Here is a 23,838-nt window from a genome sequence, read left to right as displayed (position 1 = left end):
TCAGTGTTGCCTATCCTGAATTGAGCATGCAATTCTTCATCAAGTGATTGCATGAATTTTTCTTGGACCCCTTTTACTTTGCTGTCAGTAACCTCAAATGTCCTTTCACCTCCAGGAATCAATCCAACATCTAAATGTGTAACCATTGTAGCGGCAGCTGTAGCAGTGTAAGAACCTTGGCTGCAGATGAATCTGAATTGCTTCTTTCGTCCCATATTTCAACTTTCCGTGGCGTCGCGTTTGTCCCAGACGCGCCTGCGGTCAAAATTCACGGACTCGGCTACGTCATAATTGACGTCCATCGCATGTCTCCCGCGCTGCTACCACTCGTGCCACGGCAAGAACAGTGTCCTAGTTCAGCTCGCTCGTCGGTGCGAGAGGAAACAGCAGATGCAATTATACTAGTCTCGGAATGGCTGACGCTGTAGGCGCAGTGTTTTTGCTCAGCGGAAACGTAATCAGAATTGAGCAGCTACATTACGAAAAGCGTCAGCTTCCTAATAGAATTTATAGAGGATGATTCATGAATATGGAATAGCTACCACTAAGCGTAATCAGAGCTTCGGAGCCAAGAGCATATTTTTACCATTATATAAGAATATCGAAGTAACGTATGACAATATACGCAGTCAAATTTGTGGCAAAATTTACCCACAACATTATTGTCAACGGCAAACCGATAGACGTTAAGGGAAGGCTGCTCGTGATCTTAAGATTATGGTCATACCATTAATAATTAGACCCTGGAAACTTATTAATTTATCTCAGAATAAGTCTTTATATAGGGAGAATATGTGCAATTTTAAATGTAGCATGTGTTACTCCAAATTAATAGTAGAATAAAAAACACAAGAAACGAAAGTTTATATTCTACGTTTGTCGAAGAGCAGAACGTAATACACTCCTGGAAATTGAAATAAGAACACCGTGAATTCATTGTCCCAGGAAGGGGAAACTTTATTGACACATTCCTGGGGTCAGATACATCACATTATCACACTGACAGAACCACAGGCACATAGACACAGGCAACAGAGCATGCACAATGTCGGCACTAGTACAATGTATATCCACCTTTCGCAGCAATGCAGGCTGCTATTCTCCCATGGAGACGATCGTAGAGATGCTGGATGTAGTCCTGTGGAACGGCTTGCCATGCCATTTCCACCTGGCGCCTCAGTTGGACCAGCGTTCGTGCTGGACGTGCAGACCGCGTGAGACGACGCTTCATCCAGTCCCAAACATGCTCAATGGGGGACAGATCCGGAGATCTTGCTGGCCAGGGTAGTTGACTTACACCTTCTAGAGCACGTTGGGTGGCACGGGATACATGCGGACCTGCATTGTCCTGTTGGAACAGCAAGTTCCCTTGCCGGTCTAGGAATGGTAGAACGATGGGTTCGATGACGGTTTGGATGTACCGTGCACTATTCAGTGTCCCCTCGACGATCACCAGTGGTGTACGGCCAGTGTAGGAGATCGTTCCCCACACCATGATGCCGGGTGTTGGCCCTGTGTGCGTCGGTCGTATGCAGTCCTGATTGTGGCGCTCACCTGCACGGCGCCAAACACGCATACGACCATCATTGGCACCAAGGCAGAAGCGACTCTCATCGCTGAAGACGACACGTCTCCATTCGTCCCTCCATTCACGCCTGTCGCGACACCACTGGAGTCGGGCTGCACGATGTTGGGGCGTGAGCGGAAGACGGCCTAACGGTGTGCGGGACCGTAGCCCAGCTTCATGGAGACGGTTGCGAATGGTCCTCGCCGATACCCCAGGAGCAACAGTGTCCCTAATTTGCTGGGAAGTGGCGGTGCGGTCCCCTACGGCACTGCGTAGGATCCTACGGTCTTGGCGTGCATCCGTGCGTCGCTGCGGTCCGGTCCCTGGTCGACGGGCATGTGCACCTTCCGCCGACCACTGGCGACAACATCGATGTACTGTGGAGACCTCACGCCCCACGTGTTGAGCAATTCGGCGGTACGTCCACCCGGCCTACCGCATGCCCACTATACACCCTCGCTCAAAGTCCGTCAACTGCACATACGGTTCACGTTCACGCTGTCGCGGCATGCTACCAGTGTTAAAGACTGCGATGGAGCTCCGTATGCCACGGCAAACTGGCTGACACTGACGGCGGCGGTGCACAAATGCTGCGCAGCTAGCGCCATTCGACGGCCAACACCGCGGTTCCTGGTGTGTCCGCTGTGCCGTGCGTGTGATCATTGCTTGTACAGCCCTCTCGCAGTGTCCGGAGCAAGTATGGTGGGTCTGACACACCGGTGTCAATGTGTTCTTTTTTCCATTTCCAGGAGTGTACATTGTCCGGCCAAAGCAAAGAAGCGCACAGACGGCCAAGAAGAAATTGGAGGGTATGTTATGTTATTTCAGCGATTACAAAATGAAGTCAAACTTACAAGGAACTGGGCAGTATAACCGCACTTATCAGTGTGACGTAGTATGAGGATAGACCCCCATCTGGCCTAGATGCATGCACTCAAGTAGTTGTGCTCATTAACTCGTTCTATCCTCTCCCCAGATCTACAGTCATACCTACTAGCTCCCCACATCATGAGACCAAGACTGATACCGCTGCGTCTCTCCGTCTACATCTACATGCACATCTACATCTACATCGATACTTCGCATCCACATTAGGGAGCTTTGTGGAGGGCACGCCGTACCACTACTAGTCATTTCCTTTCCTGTTCCGCTCGCGAACAGAATGAGGGAAAAACGACTGTCTATATGCCTCTGTAAGAGCCCTACTTTCTCATTTCTTATCTTCGTGGTCCTTATGCGAGGTGTATGTGGCAGCTGTACAATCATTCTGCAGTCAGCTTCAAATGTCGTTCCTCTAAATTTTGCCAATAATGTTGTTCGAAAGGAACGTTGCCTTTCTTCCAGGGATTCCTATTTAAATTTATGCCCATTTGAGTTCCGAAGCATCTCCGCAACGCTGGCGTGTCTTTTATACCTACCAGTAACAAATCTAACAGCCCGCTTCTGAATTTCTTTGATGTATTCCTTTAATTCGACCTGTTACGTATCCCACACACTCAAACAGTTCTCAAGACTAGGTCGCACTAGCGTCCTATATGCGGTCTCCTTTACAGATGAACCGCATTTTCCTAGTATTCTCCCAATAAACCACAGTAGACCATTCGCATTTCCTTGTCGTTCATATCGCTTTGCAACGTTGCTCCCAGATCTTTACACGACGTGACTGTGTCAAGCAGGAAACCACTAATGCAGCATCGGAACGAACGGGTTTGACTTCCCTACTCATCCATATTAGCTTCTGTTTTTCTAGATATAGAGCTAGACGCCATTCATCACACCAACTACAAATTTCGTCTAAATTATCTTGTATCCTCCTACGGTCACTCAACTTCGACACTGTATCATTCACCACAGCACCATCAGCAAGCAACCTCAAATTGCTGTCCATCCTGTCCGCCAAATCATTTATGTATTCAGAGAATAACAACGGTCCTATCACACCACCCTGGGGGACACCTGACGATACCCTTATCTCTGGTGCACACTTACCGTCGAGGACAACATACTGGATTCTATTATTTAAGAAGCATTCGAGCCACTCACGTATCTGTCAACGTATTCCACATGCTTGTTCCTTCGTTAGCACCCTGCAATGGGGCACCGTGTCAAATGCTTTCCAGAAATCTGGAAATATGGAATATGCCTGTTGCCCTTCATCCACAGTTCGCGGTATATCATGTGAGAAAAGGGCAAGTTTAGTTTCGCACGAGCGGTGCCTTCTAAAACCTTACTGATTCATGGATACAAGCTTCTCGGTCTTAAGAACGTTATCTATAATCGAACTGAGAAGATATTGTGGAATTCTGCAGCAAACCGATGTTAGGGATATTAGTCTGTAGTTTTGACTGCCCGTTGTTTTGCCCTTTTAATACGCATGAGTCACTTACTCTTTTTTCCAGACGCTTGAGACTTCCTGCTGGGCAAGAGTTTCGCGAAAAATGCAAGCTAAGTAAGGGGCCCATCTTGCAGAGAGCTCTTTAAAAAACCGAACTGAAATCCCATCAGGACTTTGCGACACTTATTTTCAACTCCTTCACTTGTTTCTCTGCAACAGGGATGCTTATAACTATGTCGTTCATGCGAAAGTCTTTTAACGGTGGTATGTTTGTACGATTCTCCTGTGTTCTCGATTTCTCGAGCGTGAAATTTTAGTTTTGCTACCTTCGATTGCCTCTCCAGAATGGTCAACAAGTGACTGGATGGAAGCCTTAAACCAATTTAGCAGTTTTACATAGGATCAGAGTTTTCTCAGGTTCTGTACCAGATGTTTTGGTAAGGTGTGATGGTGGTGGTAGCTGCATGCTTCACGCATAGATCTTTCACATATGCACGAGCCTCTACTAATCTTTGCTTGTCGTCACTGGCGCGTTCTCTGTTGAACCAAGAGTACAGCTTCTGCTCCCTCTCTGTTTTCCGAATCTCGTTATTAAGCCATGGAGGATACTTTCCGCCCTTAATCCACTCACTAGACACACAATTCTTCAGACCATGATCTACAATCTGCTTAAACTTTGTCATTTGAGAACAGATAATGGACACCCTAAAACATACTGTATCGTACTTTAACATTGGCCGACTGGACTAGGGAAAAACCGTCCCATCAGTGGACTGCAGTTACATCACAACACAAACGGTTGCGTTTGGAGTGATGCCGCGACCAGGAGGTGTGGAGTACTGAAGAATGGTGTCGCACTGTGTTCAGTGATGAATATTGGATATGCTCTACCCCAGATGACCATCGCTAACGTTGGCGATCTTTGTAGAATTCCCATTGTTCCATTGTTTTGGAGTGAGGCTCCAGCTCGCGGGTGACACACGTCTTCAGAGCGGGAAGTAAGTGTTTATCTCTTTCCGCCATTTCCTCATGGTGTATCTGTTGTACTGGACCAAAGTAATGGCATTTCACTTTCTAAGTGACATTCTGACAACTGCTTATCTGCTCTTTGTAGCAAAAACACTTTGCTAGCCTTCTTAATTGCTTCATCAACTTTCGTAACTGTAGTTGTTATAATGATATCATGCTCGCTAATCCCCGTTTCTGTATTGACGTTGTAGCTACAGGGTCTAAGATATTTCCATTATACAACACGAGGAAATGGCGGAAAGAGATAAACACTTACTTCCCGCTCTGAAGACGTGTATCACCCGAGAGCTGGAGCCCCACTCCAAAACAATGGTACAATGGGAATTCTACCAATATCGCCAACGTACTCGTCAGCGATGGTCATCTGGGGCAGAGCATATCCAATATTCATCACTGAACACAGTGCGACACCATTCTTCAGTACTCCACACCTCCTGGTCGCGGCATCACCCCAAACGCAACCGTTTGTGTTGTGTTGTAACTGCAGCCCACAGATAGGACGGTTTTTCCCTAGTCCAATCGACCAATGTTAAAGTACGATACAGTATGTTTTAGGGTGTCTATTACTTGTTCTCAAATGGCAAGCAGAGATGTGAAGTGATGACGAGTGCGCCTACCCTTACATTCCCAAGAACTCCAGCACAAGGTGTTGTCCCACAAGTCTGGACATTGTACGATTCTATCACCCATTCTAACAGAGACCTACATTGAAGCACCAAAGAGACTGGTATAGGCATGCGTATTCAAATATAGAGATATGTAAACAGGCAGAATACGGCGCTGCGGTCTGCAATGCAAATATAAACATAACACGTAGCTGGGGCAGTTGTTAGATCGGTTACTGCTGCTACAATGGCAGTCCATCAAGATTTAAGTGAGATTGAACGTGGTGTTATAGTCGGCGCACGAGAGATGGGACACAGCATCTTCGAGGTAGCGAACATTTCACGAGTGTACCGTCAATATCAGGAATCTGGTAAAACATCAAATCACCGACATCGCTGTGGCCGGAAAAAGAGCCTACAAGAACGGGACCAACGACGTTTGAAGAGAATCGTTTAACGTGACAAAAGTCCAACCCTTCCGCAAACTGCTGCAGATTTCAATGCTGGGCCACTAACAAGTGTCAGCAGCGTGAGAACCATTCAACGAAACAGCACTGATATGGGCTTTCGGAGCCGGAGGCCCATTCGTGTAACCTTGATGACTGTACGACACAGAGCTTTACGCCTCGTCTGGGCCCTTCAAAAAGAACATCGGACTGTTGATGACTGGAAATATGTTGCCTGGTCGGATGAGTCTCGTTTCACATTACATCGAGCTGATGGACGTGTACGGTTATGGAGACAACCTTATGAATCCATGGACCATGCACGTCAGCAGGGGAGTGTTGAAACTGGTGGAAGCTCTGTAATGGCTTGGAAGTTGGAGTGATATGGGAACCCTAATACGTCTAGATACGGCTCTGACATGTGACACGTACGTAAGCATCCTGTCTGATCACCTGCATCCATTCATTGTCCATTATGCATTCAGACAGACTTGGGAAATTCCAGCAAGACAATGCAACACCCCCGTCCAGAATTGCTACAGAGTGGCTCCAGGAACACTCTTCTGAGTTTAAATCCTTCCAATGGCCACAAAACTCCCCATCCGTCAACAGTATTGAGCACATCTGGGATGCCTTGCAACGTGCTGTTCAGAAGAGATCTCCGTTGTCAGTTCCCTCCAGCAGACATTAGTCGAGTCCATGCCACGTCGGGTAGCGGCACTTCTATGTGCTCGTGGGGGCACTACACGTGATATTAAGCAGGCGTGCCTGCTGCTCCGGCTCCTCAGTGTAAATGAGGTCCCTTTCAAACTGTTAACGCTGTCTCAGACGAGTACGCGTCATCTTCTTGTCTTGCACAGTGATCTCTCAATATCTGACGCTGTTCACGCGAAGCAGGCCTACTTAAAATACCAAACACGTACAACACTAATGCACTATCGTGCTTGCTCTACCCCCTGACTGTGCTATGATATATCATCAACTGATATCGTTCTATTTTTACCACTATTTCACCGGTATTATTATGTGAGTACTGTTCATGTGTGTTAGGACGAAAAGTTTTGAATTTTTCGCACTGGGTGGTACATTTGCGGTATGGACTCAGGTTCCTGTTATCGGCAGAGGACAATCTGCCAGTGTAATTAGGAGAGGTACATTTCCCCAGCGAGACCGGCAATTTTCATGGAAGTTAGGCTTCTGCCTGTTTCATCCTTTTGTGGAGAGAGTCGGCGCTCTGGCCTAGCTGCGGGCATGGGGGGGGGGGGGGGGGGGGGAGGCTGTGGTATCACAGTCGTCCCCAGAGAATAGCTGAGTTTGACATTTTTGCCCTTTCCGCATGAGCATCAAAGCCCAAGACGCCGTGCACCTACCAACTAGCATGAGAATGACAGTTGCTTTCACTCCACAACTTTGTTTATCCATTTAAATTGATTTTCCCCACCACTGCGTTTGGCACAAAGTGCTCAACGAATCACAGAAACACTGGTACAGTCTGGCAATAACTTCGCAATGTTAACGTGCGTTTTGTGCACCAAGAGTGGGAAGTCTCTGCTACACACCTCTGTTATTCGTGATATGAGCGATATTCCAGCCTGTCACATTGGCAGCAGCATGAATCGACCACTCCATACACAGTTCATTGAAAGTAGAGGGCGGAAGGCTGTGAACTGAGATTCTTACCATTTGTCTGGAGGCTCCCGTTCAGAGGCATTTCGCCTCCAGGCTGTCACGGAGAAGAAGTCGTCACCGGCCATAGTCTGCAGCTTATTAGTGCACGTAACAAATATGGAGAATTTTAAGTGGCGAAAATTGCGACAATGCGATCTACGTTCTGAGCAGTTCGTTACTTGCTTACTTCGGCAACTAACTTGTGTTGCTAAATTTCATAATGATGTGTCTTACCCTGTTGAATCGTTAACTTGCCAGCTGTCCAGATCTAGCTAGCTACACTTCCTCCAAACAGTTTTCCACATATTTTTGTGTCTCGCCACTGTGTTAGAGTAATTTGATTTGAGTTTTAGTGAACTTTGCTCTCTGTGAATTTACTGTGATTTGTATCAGTCATTAGAGCAAATAAATAACTTTTAATCTCAGTCCTGACTCGTATTAGAAAATACCTGATTCTCCTACAACTTTTCCAAGGCCAGGCAACCCAAAAATAACAAGTGTAACCTGTTGCACACCCAAATTGTTGTTCTCGCTGTAGCAGTGTTTTCGTTGTGTGAAATGACAAAACTCAAGCATCACCTATTTAAGAATTCAGAGAAGTGAACGATCATTGCAGTCAGTTTTCTTGCATGAGCAAAAATTGTGTTTTAACGAACACTGCAGTTAGGCTCCTCGACTCAGATCTGGGACACACTAGGTACAACTTTACACCAGTCAAAAAGAACTGCAACTCCAATCATTTACATTCCCGCCGATGGTGTGTACTTGTACGAAGTTACTTTCACATCCGATCACGTCTTTTGGGTGGTTCGCTTTTTTTGTCAGGCAGGATATATTTGGAAATTCTCAGTAATGTGGCAACAGAACAAAACAGTCTAAGAACATAGAGTAACACAAGTCACGAATGCAGACACTTTCCTCCTTTAATTTGTCTTTTTGGTCGTATGAGAAAGTGACGATAGTTGAACAAAGGCACGAACGATGATGGTCAATTCTGATGTAGCCTCTCGCGAGACAGGGTTGGAAACGCCACTAGTCCCGTGCAACTAAGAAAAATGCAGTGTATCAAACACTCAAAATTATGCATAAATAGACGCCTTGACTGGAAGAAAGTACACCGTTAACAGTCATATTCTGCCCCCATCCAGTTCCTAGTTTCTTCCGCTGATAATCTTCACAACTCCAAAGCAAGAATGTTGTGAACGACATAACACACAAAAATTATCGAAAACAAATAATATTAATGTTAAATCCACAGTCATCGGAGTGGCTGCTCTGTCTCAATGACATTTAACCCCGAGTGTTGTTTGTTACGGTAGGAAAGAGAGACTTTCCGGGTCACGAGCCCTTGTTTTCTCAGGGAGTGTGTTTAGTGTACGTATATTTATTATTAATAACGAACTTTGTCTTCTGTCGTGCAATCGGCAGTACGGATATTGCAGTTCCCCCTAATGACACCTGTGCTGGACCACAGACATGACATTGTCATTTCATTCCTTCCAGAAGATTTAACTCGGGTAAGTTAGAATGTCGCAGATATCATCTCAACAGTTGAAATCCACAAAAATCCCCACATTTCGTTAAGTCTACTGACAACAATTTTGTGGAATGGAATAACATTATTTCTTGTCTCTTGTTCGATGTCCTGATTCAATGGAGGGAAAATCCGGAGGTACTAGGTCATGAATGGTTCATATGAATCCTCGCCTGGTTCTTGCTCTTTCCAAACAAATAAAGCTTTTCTGTGTGATTCATTAGGATCAGAATTGGATCACTGAAGTATGTACCATTCGGCTTTGTTTTTTCGTGTCCCATACGTATTGTCAACTTCTTTTCGTATCGGAATACAGTTAAGACCATTAAGACCCTTGGAAAACAATCCCAGCAAGCAGAAGAACCCTATACGTCTACTATCAGCTTCATCACGGTACCGTTATATGTAATTACCTTTATGTAACAAGTTACCGGCTCCACATTCCGGCCGTGACGGACCACTATGTGCCTACAGCATTATTCGGATGCGGAATGCTATGGAAATAACACACCACTCTCCAAGTCGGTGTTTAGTTTCCCAGACCTTGGAGATCCTACTTCTCAGTCAGGTAGGTCCTCAACGGCCTTTGCGAGTCTGAGTGCAGCCCGTCCCAGTACTTATACCAAGGACGAATACGTGGAAGCACTGAGGCTTGAATCTGAGACCTGCACTTGGCTGTCGCACTTGCAAAACCACTCAGAAGCGGACAGTGTTGCCCTTATTCATCAGATGGGGTACACGAAAGGAGCCTCCCCGAAGATCATGACAACGATCCGGCGTACCCTGGGCAACGTTAGGCCTGTGCCTAATGGCCAATCCTTTGAACACCAAGACACCACAAAAAGGCTTTTATCAAGGCCAGCGCTAAATATAATGTCTATAAACATTGAAGGGCTCTCTCATGAGAAAGAAGTGCTACTTGCTGTAGCATGTAAAACTCACAACTGTGATCTCTTACTAATCCAAGAGACCCACATTGGCCCCACAAATAGAAGATCAAAGATCCACGCAATGAAATTAGTAATTGAAAGACCACACGAGCAATATGGCAGCGCAATCTTCGCCAAAATGGGCTTAGGTATTATATCTGCAGAACTGACATCTCAAGAAGACATCGAAATCCTGACTGTACGGTTACAGTCCTGCTCTGTGACGTCTATATATAAGCCACCGAGCAGGGAGTTCAGATTCAGTGAGCCGACCAACTTCAACTCACAACCAACGAAAATAGTAATGGGCGACTTCAACTGTCATGGATCAGCCTGGGGGTACAGGCACACAGACAAAAGTGGGGACGACCTAGAAACCTGGGCAGACTCAACTGGCCTTAAATTAATACACGACCCCAAACTTCCATATTCCTTCAACAGCAGCAGGTGGAACCGTGGATACAATCCAGATAACATCTTTGTCAACGAAAACGTAGCACATCAAACCAGGAAGGATGTGGGAGAACCCCTCCCACATACACAGTACCGAGCTATATTATGTCTGGTTGAAGCAGTTGTTAAACCAGCAACCACCCATTTCCAAAGACTTTTTAATTTTAAACGTGCCCTATGGGACAAATTCTCTGAAGAACTTGACAAAGAGGCGCAGAACCTTGATGCTAGCCCGGAAAAATATGACACTTTCATTGAATTAGTTAAAACTGTCTCCCGAACAAATATCCCCCGAGGCTGTAGAACTAGTTATATCCCTGGACTTGACGGGAACTCAAACGTTCTTCTCGAACATTACCAACAGCTCTTCGAGGAAAACCCTTTTTCAGAGGAAACAACTATGGCGGGAGAAGAACTCCTCCAGGCCATATCAGCCTCAAGAACAATGAAATGGTGTAATCTAATCACAAACCTAGACATGAAACAGAATAGCCGAAAGGCCTGGTAACTTCTTAAAAACATCAATAATGACCCCTCATCTAATACACAAAATTTGTATAAGGTCACACCAAATCAAATAGCAAATCAACTTCTACTTAATGGTAAAACCAACAGGAAGCACCCAAGAAAGAAACTACAGAGAGGCACTCAAGAAAAAAAAACCACCTAGGCACCCCCTTTACTCTGAAAGAATTAGAAGATTCCATCTCCATAATGAAAATCAATAAAGCCGCTGGCCCAGATGATCTACGCCCAGAACAAATAAAAATGTTCGGACCTGTTACCAGACGGTGGTTACTAGATATGATGAACAAATGTGTTCTTGAAATGAAAATCCCCAAGACTTGGCGGAAGGCAAATATAGTAGCTATACCAAAACCTGGAAAAAAAACCACAGACCCTAAAAATTTTCGGCCTATCTCCCTGCTTTGTCAGCTCTATAAAGTCTTAGAAAGAATGATCCTTAACTGCATCTCAGAACATGTAAACAAGAATATAATTAAAGAGCAAGCAGGATTCCGCCCAGGAAGGTCATGCTGTGGACAAATCCTCAACCTTACACAGTACATAGAAGATGGATACGAGCAGAAACAAATTACAGGTGCAGCCTTTATCGACCTTACAGCAGCTTACGACACCATAAACCACAGTAAGTTAATATCAAAAATATATAACACCACAAAAGACTACCGACTGGCGCAATTCATCCAGTGCCTGTTGCAGAATAGACGGTATTTTGTCACGGTGCAGTCGAAGAAGAGCCGATGGCGGACCCAGAAAAACGGCCTACCTCAAGGTAGCGTCCTCGCCCCATTTGCTGTATAATATTTATACCAATGACCAACCGATCAGCATGGACGCTCGCTCCTTCATCTATGCAGACGATACAGTCGTTGCCACCCAGGGAGAAACCTTTGAAGAGGTAGAAAGTAAATTAACTTTAGCGATTGAAAAGCTGGGTGACTATTATGATAATAACCACCTCAAGCCAAACCCAGCAAAAACCCAGGTTTGTGCTTTTCACCTACGTAATAAGGAAGCAAGGAGGAAACTCAACATAAGCTGGAAGGGACAACATCTATCTCACTACGACACACCAAAATATCTTGGGATTAAACTTGACCGTGCTCTCACCTACAAGGAACACTGTTTGGCCACAAAGATGAAAGTGAGTGCCAGGAACAACATCATCCGCAAGCTAACAAATAGCAGATGGGGAGCGCAACCTACAGTTCTCCGCACGTCAGCTTTAGCTTCATGTTTCTCCACTGCGGAGTACTCGGCACCCGTTTGGCAAAATTCCACCCACGCTGAACAAGTAAATATAGCATTGAATGAGACTGGACGCATCGTGACAGGATGCCTCCGCCCAACTCCCACAAAGCAGCTGTACCACCTCATGGGCATAGCCCCGCCAGACATCAGAAGGAGGACTGCCGCAGAAATCGAGCAACATAAACAGGAGACAGATCCCAGGCATCCAATGTTCGGATACAATCTTCAACCTCGCCGACTTAAATCAAGGAAGAGTATCCTACGAACAACTGAAGCAACTCTTTTATCACCTAGAGCACGACGAGAAGAGCTGTGGTACAATGTGGACCCAGGAAGACCAGGGAATAGCCCCAGGGAAGAACCCACAGCTGGCTCTGAACTCCCATATACGACCTGGAAAGCCCTGAATAGACTACGAACAGGCGTATCAAGCCGCAGAGAAAACTTGGAAAAATGGGGCTACATCAGTGCAGACGAGCCCTGCGAGTGTGGAGAACAGCAAGACCCACAACATCTACTGGTCTGCAGGAAACTAAACAACCCGTGTTCGACTCAAGACCTATTTGAAGCAAATGACAAGGCTATTCAAGCTGCAGTGTATTGGGCTTCACGTGGGATATGAAAATCGCTCTGTTTCGCATCCTTAGCGCTTATCATTATATGTTACATACTTTTCTATATTATTGTAGTTAATTTACCTTATAACCATGTATTATTGTATTATAACTGCTTCTCTTGCATTGTAATATAATTTTTTTTTGTAAAATGGTGATGTCTTGGATACGATAAATAAATAAAATAAATCAGATTAATGTAGGTGTTGTCTAAATTGTCGACGCTACTCCATTTGTGTAGGGGTGTGTGCCATTCGTACGTGTTCCGACAGTTAAGCAATCGCAGCATTGTCTAGTGGGAGAAGGTTATGAATCCGAACTTAAGCCGGCCGAAGTGGCCGTGCGGTTAAAGGCGCTGCAGTCTGGAACCGCAAGACCGCTACGGTCGCAGGTTCGAATCCTGCCTCGGGCATGGATGTTTGTGAAGTCCATAGGTTAGTTAGGTTTAACTAGTTCTAAGTTCTAGGGGACTAATGACCTCAGCAGTTGAGTCCCATAGTGCTCAGAGCCATTTGAACCATTTTTGAATCCGAACTTACATTTATATAATGTGTGTGATTTCGGTCACAAACGAAGTGCTTCGGTGCTATGTACCTATGTACCGCCTCTTATATAACTTCTAGGCCATCTCACATTGTGGAAAATGTTGATCTTGACTCGCCAATCAACGAGTTCCAAGAAGTACGTCAGGTGAAATTTTTTCACCCTCTTTCCGTTGCGAAACATTTAGGAATGGGTTTGACTTTCATTTACTTGTGCAGGACATACTGAGCCTTGGTCGTTCCCATATTAAAATCGTCTTCACGATTGTGTTTGACAATATCATTCGATAAATACTGCGAGAGGTGTGCTGTCACCAGTACAATGACACCGCAGTCAACCAAAAGGCAAGATAATTTTTTGATATTCATAACTGTAGGTTTCGAATCATGATGAAACTGACTAAGCTCTTCCGGACTTAATACCTAGTGCGGCTTTTACTAAAGTGTTGCAGAATCATACTGAGATGATGAAGATGTAGTGTAAGCAGATGGTTTGTCCCACAGAAATGGAGAACGTGGATGGGAGGCAGAAGACACTGTGTGGAAGAAAAGTGCCAGGGCAGGGGTGTGTCACATTTTTGGGACAAGCACGATGTGCGTAAACTGGCTAGCTGAAATATTTATGACCAACTGCTTAATAGCACGTTGGTCCAGCTTTATGACGCAATACAGCAGCGATTATTGGTAGGTTTCTGGATATAGCGGGTGGTTGTAATTAAAATTTCCCTATTTAACACATTATCATAAGGAAACTAATTATCGTACGAGTACCAAAATTGGTAGCATCAATGTCCAGTGTATGGGGTGCATGACTGCTATGCGTCACAGCGCCACCGTCCAGTTCCCACTATAGCCACCAGGTGGCGTGATCAGTCACCGTGATTCATAGCCTCACACACCTGACTAGTCGCACTGCTCTTGTTGACGTGTCAGCACAAGCTTGGACAGAAGGTGCAGGGCATTATGGGTGAAGCTTTATCATCAAAACAACAATAATGCTGCACGTTAAGAATATCGCCGGCTGAATGGATTACGTACAGGTCCTCTTTTCCATCCGCTGTGCGGAGCATGATGAATAACTTAGAATCAGCTGGAAAACTGGACATCATTCCGGGAAGAGGCCGACGACCGGTTGCACCACAGGTGACTGGTGGAATCGCTGTTTCTATGGCAGACAACGCTGCGCACAAATCCCGATCAACAGGCAGTACACGTGCTCTGACACGACAGTTGAACGTCCCGTGGTCCACTGAACGGAAGGTGCTTCGAACCATTCTCAAATGGTATCCGTACTAGCTCCATATCGTACAGCAGCTTGCACCACAGGACGCACAACGGCGGGTTCGCTTCGCTCTCCACTCTCTTGCAAGGATTACAGTTGACGAGAGCCAGCCCTGTACCATTCTATGGACAGATGAATCTCTTTTTTTCTCTGACGGTTGAGGTGAATACACAGAATTGCCGAGTGCGGGGATCTTCATTTCCAGTCACTGTGCATGAAGTTCCTCTATGTGGTGAACGTCTCGCCGTATGGTATGGCTTCGTGGCTACGTTCGTCATTGGCCCATTGTTTTTTGAACAGGTTGGCGCACAAGCACCGAAGACTACAGTATGACTGGCCAGCGTTGAACCCGCCCTACAGGAGAGAGACGCATTGGACTCAATAGTTCTTATGCAAGATGGTGCCCCATCCCACATCACTCGTAAAGTTGAACTGCTTCTCCGAAACACATTCGGCACGATCACCTGATCTCATTCACAGTGATTGGTTGTGGGGCTATCTGAAGGACAGGGTTGACCAGGGGAACATTCACACATGCGCTGATGTGAAGCGCAGTGTCTCAAGAGAGGTAGCCAGCATACCTACTGGCACGCTTTGTTCTACTGTGCAGATTGCAATCCTGCGCTTTCAGATTCTTCGGGACACTGATCGGCACCATATGGAGCCCTTTTTGTAGCAGTAAAGCTACAGGTATGTAATGGTATGATGCACTGCATCAGCACATTAAAAATGTTTCAATTGAATTGATCTACACCGTAGCTTATGAACCGGTGGTTTGTGTGAGCAGACGTGGCACCCGATAGGGTCCCTGATGTGTTCTAGCGGGTTCGGATCTGGCGGATTTAGTGACCAAGATACGCACATTACAGTGCTCCTCAAACCACTGCATCACGATTGTGGCCTTGGGACATGTACAGCTACCCAACTGAAAGGTGACCCATAGTAATGTTCAAGTTGTCCACAGCCGTCGTGGTGCCGTAGATTTCTACCATAGATCTCATGGAAATAGGCTTGAACATCAGCCATAGCATAATGTTACCCTGCATCCGTGGGACGGTGATTACATCGAGTCAAGATGGTGGCATACCCGAACACAACCGTCAATCTGCTGTAAGAAGGAAAGTGATTCATCCTACCAGACTACACTCTTCCATTAATACATGATCTAATTTCGATTGACCCTTGCCCAGTGCAGCTGTAATTGACGATGGGAGCACATACGAGTCGTGAACTCCTGAACAGTTGCACCTGCACCAACATTGTATTCTGTCGTCATATCTGTACAGCCCCCCCCCCCCCCCCCCATGAACCATGGACCTTGCCGTTGGTGGGGAGGCTTGCGTGCCTCAGCGATACAGATGGCCGTACCGTAGGTGCAACCACAACGGAGGGTATATGTTGAGAGGCCAGACAAACGTGTGGCTCCTGAAGAGGGGCAGCAGCCTTTTCAGTAATTGCAGGGACAACAGTCTGGATGATTGACTGATCTGGCCTTGTAACATTAACCAAAACGGTCTTGCTGTGCTGGTACTGCGAACAGCTGAAAGCAAGGGGAAACTACAGGCGTAATTTTTCCCGAGGGCATGCAGCTTTACTTTGTGATTAAATGATGATGGCGTCCTCTTGGGTAAAATATTCCGGAGGTAAAATAGTCCCCCATTCGGATCTCCGGGCGGGGACTGCTCAAGAGGACGTCGCTATCAGGAGAAAGAAAACTGGCGTTCTACGGATCGGAGCGTGGAATGTCAGATCCCTTAATCGGGCAGGTAGGTTAGAAAATTTAAAAAGGGAAATGGATAAGTTAAAGTTAGATATAGTGGGAATTAGTGAAGTTCGGTGGCAGAAGGAACAAGACTTTTGGTCAGGTGAATACAGGGTTATAAATACAAAATCAAATAGGGGTAATGCAAGAGTAGGTTTAATAATGAATAAAAAAATAGGAGTGCGGGTAAGCTACTACAAATAGCATAGTGAACGCATTATTGTGGCCAAGATAGACACAAAGCCCACGCCTACTACAGTAGTACAAGTTTATATGTCAACTAGCTCTGCAGATGATGAAGAAATTGATGAAATGTATGATTAGATAAAAGAAATTATTCAGGTGGTGAGGGGAGACGAAAATTTAATAGTCATGGGTGACTGGAATTCGTCAGTAGGAAAAGGGAGAGAAGGGAAAGTTGTAGGTGAATATGGATTGGGGGGGGGGGCAAGAAATGAAAGAGGAAACCGTCTGGTAGAATTTTGCACAGAGCATAACTTAATCATAGCTAATACTTGGTTCAAGAATCATAAAAGAAGGTTGTATACATGGAAGAATTTTGGAGATACTAAAAGGAATCAGATAGATTATATAATGGTAAGACAGAGATTTAGGAACCAGGTTTTAAATTGTAAGACATTTCCAGGGGCAGATGTGGACTCTGACCACAATCTATTGGTTATGAACTGTAGATTAAAACTGAAGAAACTACAAAAAGGTGCTAATTTAAGGAGATGGGACCTAGATAAACTGAAAGAACCAGAGGTTGTAGAGAGTTTCATGGAGAGCATAAGGGAACAATTGACAGGAATGGGGGAAAGAAATACACTAGAAGAAGAATGGGTAGCTCTGAGCGATGAAGTAGTGAAGGCAGCAGACGATCAAGTAGGTAAAAAGACGAGGACTAATAGAAATCCTTGGGTAACAGAAGAAATATTGAATTTAATTGATGAAAGGAGAAAATATAAAAATGCAGTAAATGAAGCAGGCAAAAAGGAATACAAACGTCTCAAAAATGAGATCGACAGGAAGTGTAAAATGGCTAAGCAGGGATGGCTAGAGGACAAATGTAGAGGCTTATCTCACTAGGTGTAAGATAGATACTGCCTACAGGAAAATCAAAGAGACCTTTGGAGAGAAGAGAACCACTTGTATGAATATCAAGAGCTCAGATGGAAACCCAGTTCTAAGCAAAGAAGTGAATGCGGAAAGGTGGAAGGAGTATATAGAGGGTTTATACAAGGGCGATGTACTTAAGGACAATATTATGGAAATGGAAGAGGATGTAGATGAAGACGAAATGGGAAATAAGATACTGCGTGAAGTGTTTGACAGAGCACTGAAAGACCTGACAAGGGAACCTCCCAATCGCACCCCCCTCAGATTTAGTTATAAGTTGGCACAGAGGATAGGCCTTGAAAACTGAACACAGATCAATCGAGAAAACAAGAAGAAGTTGTGTGGAACTATGAAAAAAAAGCAAAATATACGAACTGTTTAGTCCATGTGGAAGATAGGCAACATAAAGGACTACTTGAGCACAGCAGTGCCGTAGTCCCGTGGTTAGCGTGAGCAGCTGCGGAACGATAGGTCCTTGGTTCAAGTCTTCCCTCGAGCGAAAATTTTAATTTTTTATTTTCAGACAATTATCAACGTTCAGGCACTCACACATAATCAACTTCGCTCTCCAAAATTCCAGGACATGTTCAGATTTGCTTGGACATATGCAGGATTTGACGGTCTACACACGGAAAAATGTGAAAACGTTAAAAACATGTTTTGATAGAGCACAGGGAAAACTGTGCGACTGTGAAACTATTGCATTCATTTGTTGCAGTTTATGTCACAAACTCATGTTTTCATCACTTTTTGGGAGTGATTATCACATCCACAAGAAAACCTACATCGGGCAAGGTAGAAGAATCTTTTTACCCATTCGCCAAGTGTACAAGATAGGTGGGTCGATAACATATTCCTGTCATGTGACGCACATGCCGTCACCAGTGTCGTATAGAATATATCAGACGTGTTTCGCTGTGGACGAATCGGTTGACGTACAATCATGTGACCAAATGTTTTCGGTTCCCATTGGAGAGGCACGTCCTTTCGTCTACTAATCGCACGGTTTTGCGGTGCGGTTGCAAAACACAGACACTAAACTTATTACAGTGAACAGAGACGTCAATGAACGAACGGACAGATCATAACTTTGCGAAAATATAGACAATAAATTTTTCACTCGAGGGAAAACTTGAACCAAGGAGCTCTAGTTCCGCAGCTGCTCACGCTAACCACGGGACCGCGGCGCTCCTCAGCTCACAGTCTCCTTGATCTGGCCTATATTGCGCATGGACTACTCAGTTTGTATATTTTGCTTATTTTTTTCATAGTTCCACACAACTTCTTCCTGTTTTCTCGATTGATCTGTGTTCAGTTTTTCAAGGCCTATCCACTGTGCCAAATTATAACTAATTCTGAGGGGGGTGCGATGGGGATGTTCCCTTGTGAGTCGAAACAAGGCCCCGGGAGTAGACAACATTCCATTAGAACTACTGACGGCCCTGGGAGAGCCAGTCATGAGAAAACTCTACCATCTGGTGAGCAAGATGTATGAGACGGGCGAAATACCCTCAGACTTCAAGAAGAATATAATAATTCCAATCCCAAAGAAAGCAGGTGTTGACAGATGTGAAAATTACAGAACTATCAATGTAATAAGTCCCAGCTGCAAAACACTGACGCGAATTCTTTACAGACGAATGGAAAAACTGGTAGAAGCGGACCTCGGGGAAGATCAGTTTGTATTCCGTAGAAATGTTGGAACACGTGAGGCAATACTAACCTTACGACTTATCTTAGAAGAAAGATTAAGAAAAGGCAAACCTACGTTTCTATCATTTGTAGATCTAGAGAAAGCTTTTGACAATGTTAACTGGAATACTCTCTTTCAAATTCTGAAGGTGGCAGTGGTAAAATACAGGGAGCGTAAGGCTATATACAACTTGTACAGATAACAGATGGCAGTTATAAGAATCGAGGGGCATGAAAGGGAAGCAGTGGTTGGGAAGGGAGTGAGACAGGGTTGAAGCCTCTCCCCGATGTTATTCAATCTGTATATTGCGCAAGCAGTAAAGGAAACAAAAGAAAAATTCGGAGTAGGTATTAAAATTCATGGAGCAGAAATAAAAACTTTGAGGTTCGCCGATGACATTGTAAGTAGTAAAGAAGTTTTGCTATTTAGGGAGTAAAATGACTGATGATGGTCGAAGTAGAGAGGATATAAAATGTAGTCTAGCAATGGCAAGGAAATCGTTTCTGAAGAAGAGAAATTTGTTAACATCGAGTATAGATTTAAGTGTCAGGAAGTCGTTTCTGAAAGTGATTGTATGGAGTGTAGCCATGTATGGAAGTGAAACATGGACGATAAATAGTTTGGACAAGAAGAGAATATAAGCTTTCGAAATGTGGTGTTACAGAAGAATGCTGAAGATTAGATGGGTAGATCACATTACTAATGAGGAGGTATTGATAGAATTGGGGAGAAGAGGAGTTTGTGGCACACCTTGACAAAAAGAAGGGACCGGTTGGTAAGACATGTTTTGAGGCATCAAGAGATCACTAATTTAGCATTGGAGGGCAGCGTGGAGGGTAAAAATCGTAGAGGGAGACCAAGAGATGAATACACTAAGCAGATTCAGAAGGATGTAAGTCGCAGTAAGTACTGGGAGATGAAGAAGCTTGCACAGGATAGAGTATCATGGAGAGCTGCATCAAACCAGTCTCAGGACTGAAGACCACAACAACAACAACATCTGTACAGGTCACCGCCTGCCCTCCTTTACAGAGCCGGCAAGTCTCCAGCGTCCACGTCTTGTGATGAGGCGCACAAATGTAGCCCACAGTTGTTTAATCATGCTTTCTATTGCTTCAGTCACTTTCTGTGAATCCCCATGGCAGCACGTGGAGAACCGGACAGCTTCGCCATTTCCGAGATCTTCGCAGGCGATGAGCCGTAACAATCTGCCCTTTGTGAAAGTCGCAGATTTCTTTTTGCGCCTCGTAACTTGATTCGAATGACTCCCTATTCGTTTTCCTCCAGTCATATAAATATGATATCATAGTTCGGTAAAACGTGATTTGATTTAGTTTGTTAATAAACTGTCAACAGTGTTATGAAAAGGGTAAACTGCTACTCACGGAAAAGATAATACTTTCAGCTGGAGACAAGCACAACGAAAAGATTGTTACACACTGAGCTTCCGGTAAAAGTCTTCTTTGGAAAGGAAACACACTCACATTCACACAAGCAAGCACACGTGATGCACACATTACCGCTGTCTGCGACAGCTCCTGCACGAATGATTCTGAAGATTTTCGCCGAAAGCTCAATGTGTAACAGTCTTCTCGCTGTGCCAGTCTGGAGCTCAATGAGTCATCTTTACAGTTGGTAGCAATACGTCAATGTTGCCATGTCGCTCGACTACAGTATGGTTAGTCTTCCATAGGAAATTCGTTCAGTGCAACTTACCTCAGCGAAGACCTTGGCTAGGTAATAATGAAGGGTAGAGTAGAGACCACTGCCATGCTCGCGCCTGAATAGCGGCATTTCGGCGTGGAAGGTTGAGATGGCGGCGTACATGGGCGAGAAGACGTTCTCCGAGACCAGCAGGAAGAGGGCGCCCTGCACTGCCTGGATGCCGCGCTGCGTCAGCGCGTCCGTGCCCAGGTAGCAGAGGCCCGCCATCAGCGCGATAGCCTGCAACACGCGAGCTCCTCCTCTCACCAAAACTCCCGCTCCACCTCAGCCCGAGTGGCCTGCACGCGTATCACTTAACGTCACTGTGCCACGAAAAGTATACGATGCACATGTGACATAAACACATGGGGAGAGATGAATATGTATTCCCAATCTTCATCACACAATTCCTTCACACGATGATAACAATGGAAATTTCTACACACTGAAAACTGACTGACACTTTATTACATGTATGTCCACGCTTGAGAGGTATGTCGACGACGAGTTTTTATTCAGTGGGTTCAGTACAGAAAATATTCTTCCATACAGACGAAGAAATTATAAGTGAATGATGGTTACTTAGCGTATATAACGCTATGGGAACTTCTCAGATTGAGATCGCTACGCATCATACCCAGGAGAAGTTCAAGTGCAGCATATCGTTACCTTTTGCACTTAGAGGGCGATTAGTTGATTGGCATGAGAGAAATGGGGACAGCATGTCAACAGATCAAATAGACATCTGGCAGTAGTGCAATGACTGCAGTATGCTTAATGAGAGATGGACTTGGGACAACAATATGGCAGGAATTCGTTACCTTTGTGATATGAGAACCAAGGAAGGAATGCCAGTTTTGAAGTACGGAGAAACGCTATGACGGTAAACTGTCGACGAAAACCAAGAGAAAAATCGACAAAGGAGAAAGCAGAGAGAGGGCGAGACTCTCAAGTTAGAATGGCGAAGATTAGTGGGCAGAAATGACGAACTAAGCCAATCGTGGCAGTGCCCACCAGAGCCCTTGTCTACGTCAGGAATGGAAGAGAAAACAAAGTTTTCCCACCGTCCAGCCATATTAATGTTACCACCACATATGTAGGTGCAGTAACCACTCTCAGACGGCAGGAGGCAGCACTAGCAGTGGAGGGTATAAGAAGCGAGTCGGGGCTACGCAGAATACAGTGCAGCCTTTATCGCATCACGAAATGGAGCGATTTATTTGACGTCCAGAAGGGCCTGATCATTGGATTTTGGCCAAAGGATAGAAGCATTTCCGAAATGGCTAAGTTTGTAAACTGTTCGCGTGACGCTGTGGTTAAAGTATACGGTGCATGAAAAAAAGGTGCTCTCCAAAACCGGCGCTGAGGTAACTGTGGTGCATCACATACAATAAATGACATGGGTGAACGACGGGTGCGCAGACAGACCTGCAACTGTTGAGCGACTGACCGACCAGATGATACAAGGGGCTACCAACAGTGTCTCCTCAACGAGGGATCAGCGAACGTTGCTCCCATGCTGACTGCTGTTTAATGGCGACGAAGGTTGGAATTTCCATGCCAACATCGCAACCGGACGTTCACTGATGTCCATCGGACATATGGACGTTGGCATGTAGGGCGCGAAACATCTGAAAGCCAACAGCCTGTAACAGTCCATGGAGCGTTATTGTCTGGGGAATGTTTTCGTGTCACTGCCTGGGTGATCTCGTCGGTGTGCAAGGCACAATGGATAAATACAAGTATGCTTCTACTGCTGATGATCGTGTCCACCCTTACATGCAGTTTGTTTTTCCTCAGCACGATGGCATCTATCATGAGGACAATGCAATGTGTCACACAGCTGGTAATGCACGGGCGTGGTTGGAAGAGCACCAGGATAAGTTTACCGTTACCTCCTGCTCACCAAACTCCTCGAATTTGAACCCAATCAAGAATCTGTGGGACCACCTCGTTCGGGCTGTTCGTGATCTGAATCGTCAAACGAGAAACCTAACGCAACTGGCCACGGCACTGGACTCGTCATGGCTCCACATCCATGGCCGTACCTTGCAGACTCTCATTGACTCTCTATCGCAGCTGTCCACCGTGCAAAAGGTTGTTATTCAGACTTTTGACCTGCGGTATGTGTAATTTCTGGATAGTGGACCTGACAAGTCTCGTCTTGAGCTGAGAGTTGAGTCGCAACCGAACCGGCAGTCGTAGTCAGCCACTGGCCAGGCGTCATACGCAAGCGAACCAGTTCGGCAAGAGAGCGCCCAATGACACGCTGACACATTCCAACTTCCCCTCAACGATTTGTTTATACTAAGACGTCAGCACACACACACACACACACACACAAGCCCACAAGATCGATAAGAAGCGCAATTCAAGAACGAGGCTCGAGGTCACCTCCCGAGGCTTCTAACCCCCTTACGGCGCGGTTAAATGGAGGAAGGAACTGCAGTAAAAAATACTACTGTCATACCGTATACATATATAATGTAGCGTTAATATCACAACGAACATACGTGTAGTAGTAGCTACAATAGAACAGACTATCCTAATTCAGGTGAGACAGGCTCGAAGTGTTTACCAAAGGGTTCCTTCTTGAAATAGCTAGGTAAAGGAGCCTCTTTTGCCATATAAATCTTTACTTACGTGTATTATTTCATTGTTCTGAAAAATATAGTAATTTTTCCATTAGCACTTCGTGTATCTTGTGTCTTTTTTATTTTTCTTCTTTAATTAACAATTTAATTATACAAAAAAAACAAGAAAAGTACTAAAATTCTGAA

At 45.2% G+C, this 23,838-nt stretch overlaps 1 protein-coding gene across 1 annotated transcript in view; it reads right to left on the bottom strand.

Annotated features, from left to right (window-relative positions):
• The window catches only part of LOC126474527 (protein scarlet-like), a 392,530-nt gene that overhangs the window by 58,756 nt on the left and 309,936 nt on the right, over positions 1 to 23,838 (bottom strand). The window contains exon 11 of the mRNA XM_050101997.1: positions 21,071 to 21,298. Within this exon, the coding sequence (XP_049957954.1) occupies positions 21,071 to 21,298 (228 nt within the window). The remainder of the gene's footprint in view (positions 1 to 21,070; positions 21,299 to 23,838) is intronic.

The sequence above is a fragment of the Schistocerca serialis genome, chromosome 4, assembly GCF_023864345.2.
Source record: "Schistocerca serialis cubense isolate TAMUIC-IGC-003099 chromosome 4, iqSchSeri2.2, whole genome shotgun sequence".
NCBI classification, from domain to species: Eukaryota; Metazoa; Arthropoda; class Insecta; order Orthoptera; family Acrididae; genus Schistocerca; species Schistocerca serialis.
This window is presented reverse-complemented; position numbering and strand designations above follow the sequence as displayed.